The sequence below is a fragment of the Mustela lutreola genome, chromosome 4 (genome assembly GCF_030435805.1).
Source record: "Mustela lutreola isolate mMusLut2 chromosome 4, mMusLut2.pri, whole genome shotgun sequence".
In the NCBI taxonomy this organism is placed as follows: Eukaryota; Metazoa; Chordata; class Mammalia; order Carnivora; family Mustelidae; genus Mustela; species Mustela lutreola.
The window spans coordinates 144,234,707-144,239,620 of NC_081293.1; the positions used below are offsets into that span (position 1 = coordinate 144,234,707).

Sequence of the window (4,914 nt, forward strand, 5' to 3'; positions counted from 1 at the left end):
AAGCCCGACATGGGACTCGATCCCAGGACCCTGGGATCATGACTGGAGCTAAAGGCAGATGCTTAACCAACTGAACCACCCAGGAACTCTGCCTCCTAACTTTTTAAATCAACCCTTTATGGAAAAGATTGTCTCTCTTCCTCTCTCTTCTCTCTTCTGCCAAGCATTCTGTCAAAACTAAAATGTGCCTTATCAAAAAAATCAGTTACCTTGCTACATATATTCTAATCTTTGTAAACATGTACTTTTTCCATACATGTTAAAGGCAAGGACAATAGCTTTTAGCAGTGTTTATTTTTGTTCAAAGAAACTGATGGAATTGAAGGTTAAATCACCTTCTGATTGCACAGATTAAACAAAAAAGTATTACATATTTCAGCTTTACAAAGCATCTTATTGATTTAAAAAGATCCATACTATTGATAAAGTTGATGATGCAACATATATGTAATAAGGAGACTAAAATATTTATTTTACATATCTACAACACGTATTCTCATATTCCTAGATCAATCACAAATCATATAGGAAAATATTTAGGTCCATGGAAAAGCTTCAAAACATAAAAAATTAACATTTTGAAAAAAATCACATGAAAGCTCATTAAATAATAACATTGACAAATAAATAGTTCATCAGTACTTATTAGCTGCTGCCATGCATTTCTGGCATTCCATTCTAAGCAAGGGTCAGCATGCAGGGTATAATTTCATACTATGAGACTGTCAAAAGCTACGGGGCTGAGTTCTGAAGTGAAATGTCACAATATCTTGCCCTCTTTCAAAGGAAATCACTCATGGCTGCTAAACTCTTCCCACGGAGATTACAAAAAAAAAAAAAAAAAGAAAAAGCACCTTTCTGAAGTGTTACTGTGAAGATTCGTGGCAACTTTTTTTTAAACTTTTTAATTTTGAAGGGGTTTTGTTAGGGATGGGAGTGGGGGATGGGTTGGGGTGTGGAGGGTGACGGAGAAGCCATTTTCTGTTTAAAAAGTAATGATTCAGTGATGTATACAGTACCACCAGTCTTTTGAGTACCATGGGGAATTAAAACTGCAGGTTGCCTGGGATTTAAATGCAAATCGCCCTCCTGGATATGCATACATCTTGAAAACTTTGAAAGGGAAAAGCTACACCAAAGAAGGTCCTGATACTTAGGACAGCTTGGTGGGTTTGATCAAAGCAGAAAGCATATATTTTCAAGTAACAAAATAGCAATGGCAGGCTCGAGTCTTCCAAGCAGTCGAATCTGTAAAGCAGATGGTTACGAGTCAGTCTAGTTGGGAGAGTCTGAGTTCTAACTCAGGCTGTGCTTGCTGGATTTGCTGGCTCTTTTCCGCTCTCTGTGGTGCTGGGCGGGCTTGGCAGGCGACATGCTCTCAAAGTTGTGACTGGACTCGTTGTGCTGTCGAGTGTACCTCTTGCACTTGCAGGCGGTGACCACTGTGATCTTGTAGGTGCGTGTGCTCCCATCTTGGCACTGCAGCTGGATTCTCTGGGTACGCGTTTTGTCATTGACACACCTCCATTCCTGGGAGCTCCTCCTGCTCCAGTACTTGGTTCCATAGCCCCCTCCAATCCAGTTGGGGAGCACCGGCAGGGGCAAGCACTCACCGGCACACACCAGCTCTTTCAGAGGGCTGATGCTGGTGCACTGGCCATCGGAGATGTATTTGGTGGAACGCAGTTCCCGGCAACCCACTTGAACTCGAGCTACAGGAAAAAGAAAAGAATGTGCATTAAAGACAAGAAGCAAATGAACACTTGATTTAAAAAAAAAAAAAAAAAAAGTAATCTGCAATGACAAAAATTGTATCCAAAGCATAGCAAATTGTTAAATAGAAAGCGAACCCCTATTTTATTTTCACAATGTAAAAATCTGCCTGGGGGGTTATAGAGAGACTTTCATGAAAATGATCGGTTTACATGGCTATACATTTTTTGAAACAAAATAAACTAGGCCTGATTTCTGTTTTCATGGATAATATTCGCTGACTGCTTACTAAAGTATTTGAAAACCCCATTTTTTAACTTACTCCCCAATAAGGCTTAAGCAATTTTTACACTTGTGTAAAATATTCACTTTTAGTAATCTAAAAAATAGTATACTTTAATGTTCTTTTTCTCACAGGTCATATCAGTTAATATCTGCAAGTGCTTTTAATTAGGTTTTTTTTAATCTACTGGGAAAATGTGGAAAGTATTTAAATATTGTGTATAATGCATATGCTCCCTACAATATTTTGTTTCAATTAAAAATTCATCTGCAGAGAATCATACATACATATGTGTACAAAGTCTGACATTTTGCATATCAAACTTAATAACTCTACATCTTAAACATAAATTCCCAAGCTATCTTTTAAAAACAAATATTAAAATGTTTGAAATGCAAAATGTCACTACAACTCAAAATTTGAAGAATATAAAAGACCCCCAAATCAGGAACGTATGGTTGCCATAACAACTTGGCTACATTTCCACAAATTTTATGGCAGAAAAATGCCTAACATGTCTGATTTACAACTGCGAAAAGAACCATGGTGTTCCTTTCCTGAACATTGGTCATGGCAAACTTTTTGTTTAGTTATTTGAATTTGGTAAGGATGTTCTCTAATTGGCTGTTTCTGATTACGTGCCTTCTGTAATTAAAGCAAAAATTAATCTTGAAATATTTGAGTTTTCCTTTCCATTACTTTGTTATCTAAACTCTAGGAGAATTGCCTGTAAGAAACTTGAAAAGAAATCAAAGCTCGTTAGCCAGAAAAAAAAGAACATTTCTAAGTATAGACTGCCGAAATTCGAAAGATAAAAACTGTAAGAAACACTGAAGTAGCCTTGCACTGAAGTGGAAAATCTAAAGCTAATTGGAAGGAGATACTGACTTAGGAGTTATACTTTGTGTCTCTGCCTCAGTACTTCTGAGGTGACAGATGTAGCCTAAAGGGATGTAGTAGTTGTAAAACAACTTCTGTAGATACACATACATCCGTACACAGTGCAGGAGGAAAATGAAAAGAGCAAACTAGTGGGCTGGTCAGTGTGCTTGCTCTGCCTGTGTGACTGATTCCAGCTTTCCTTCCTGCATCTGCCTTAGGAATGCACCTGGAAACAACCAGAGATGATTCCGGGTTGCCTAGCTTTTTGTTCCCCTGTGCATAGACGTTCGGCATTTTTACAGTGACAGCTCATTGACAATGCATACCCACCACATTGCTCAGTAATCTAATAATAATGAGATGCTTCCTGTGTACCTAAAAGCAACTCTCTTCATGAAAGTGAAAACACCTTGGTTTTCTTCGAAAGACATTCACAGGCATATTTGCTTTGACTTTTCAAAGGTCAGAGCTACTTTGAGCTGTTGAATGGAGTTGAAGTGCAGCAAAAGATGTGTGTCAGATTTCCTGTGCACTGTTTCTCTGTGTCTCTCTTAAGACCTGATTGTTAGCATGTGGACTTTTCTTGAAGGGAAGAAGTGAAGCAAAAGTTAGGAGAAAAAAATTTGAATTCCTCTAACTAGTGGTTCATTAGGGTGTCAGCTGAGCAAACAGAAAAGAAAACAAATCCTCACTGTACAAAATATTATTGTACTGTTATTATTTTAAATCTCTAAAGTTACAAAAGCTTCCCCAGCCTTTCATAGAAATAAAACAATTACTCAAATCTTGATCTGGTTAAGAAGTAAACATCTTAGAAAAATATGATTCTCCAGTATTTTTAGTTACATCTCTCTTTTACACTGATCATCATCAAAACTCTGAACTATTTCACTGAACATATTTGAGAAATCTGTGTGAGCCATTTTTTTTTTTTTCCGGAAAGCCTGTGATTTCCTATACATACTCTGCTTAGTTATGTTTACACATTTTACCACAATTGTACGTGTCCTAAAACACACAGAAAACCACCTAAATTTAAAGTATCTAGAACCACACTTTAAAAAAAAATTCTCATTTTGCACCCTTCTTAAAAAGCAACAGTTTAATTCCCAAAACATTTTCTCTTTTGGATGTCTGATAGAACTTAAGTCCACGCCTGCATTATCAAACCACTGTTTTAGTTATATTAACTTTGTAGGGAAGAATGCCAATCTACACATGCAGTAGATTACTCCCAGATTGTTGAGCAAAATATACATGGTTCAGGTTAGTTAGCAATGAAACAATTCTATAGGAATGTAAGCTAATGCTACCAAAGAAGAAAAAAAAAAAGAGAGAGAGAGAAAGCCAAACCAGGCAAGTAAAAGACACTTACTGTTCCGATCCAGTCCAGTGTTACTGAAATGCCTGCCTCCATTTCTGGCTTGATTCATCGTGCTGTTGCTGCTGGGGTATGCTGGAACAGGTTTAACCACATGTGAATAAAGGATTTCTGTGGCATCATTTTTAAAAGCCAAACAGCTTTTCATTAGGATGCATGCAAGGGGAATGAGATAGAAATGAATGGCAGGAGGAAGCATGGTGAGGAGAGGATTTGCCTGGCTGGAGAGCTGGTTAATTCCTTTCCTTCTGCTTCTGCACTGTAACTGTGAAATTCTTCCTCAAGGTTCCCTTTATATATCCAGTGAGGTTTGGCGTTCATTCAGGTGTAAAGTTGTATAGAGCTTCAGAGTGAAAACACAGAGAAGGGGTGGGATCCCTACATGACCCTGCAAAAGAATTTTACCAATGGAAGAGAAGACTACAGAAAAGGAGGAGCTTGGTATACAAATTGCCTGAAATTTCCGAGTTGTGCTTCATCAGTTTCTGGGAGCTGAAGCAGGCAGGCACATTGTATAGCAACTCCAGACTATCTCCCCTGCCATTTCCTCTCCTGAATCTAGTTCGCATTCGGGTTTAATTTAAATGAGAATACACTGCTGTGTATTTTGAAGAGATTTACATTCCCACAGTTGTTCTGTTCTCCCCCCTCAGAT

At 38.0% G+C, this 4,914-nt stretch overlaps 1 protein-coding gene across 1 annotated transcript; it reads right to left on the reverse strand.

Moving 5' to 3' along the window:
- Positions 1-275: 275 nt before the first annotated feature.
- SOSTDC1 (sclerostin domain containing 1) lies at positions 276-4,644 on the reverse strand. Its single transcript, XM_059171275.1, has 2 exons — positions 4,254-4,644; positions 276-1,712 (listed from the first exon to the last, which is right to left on the reverse strand). The coding sequence occupies exons 1-2, from the start codon at positions 4,456-4,458 to the stop codon at positions 1,297-1,299; spliced, it is 621 nt and encodes a 206-aa protein (XP_059027258.1). The 5' UTR covers positions 4,459-4,644; the 3' UTR covers positions 276-1,296.
- Positions 4,645-4,914: the final 270 nt, after the last annotated feature.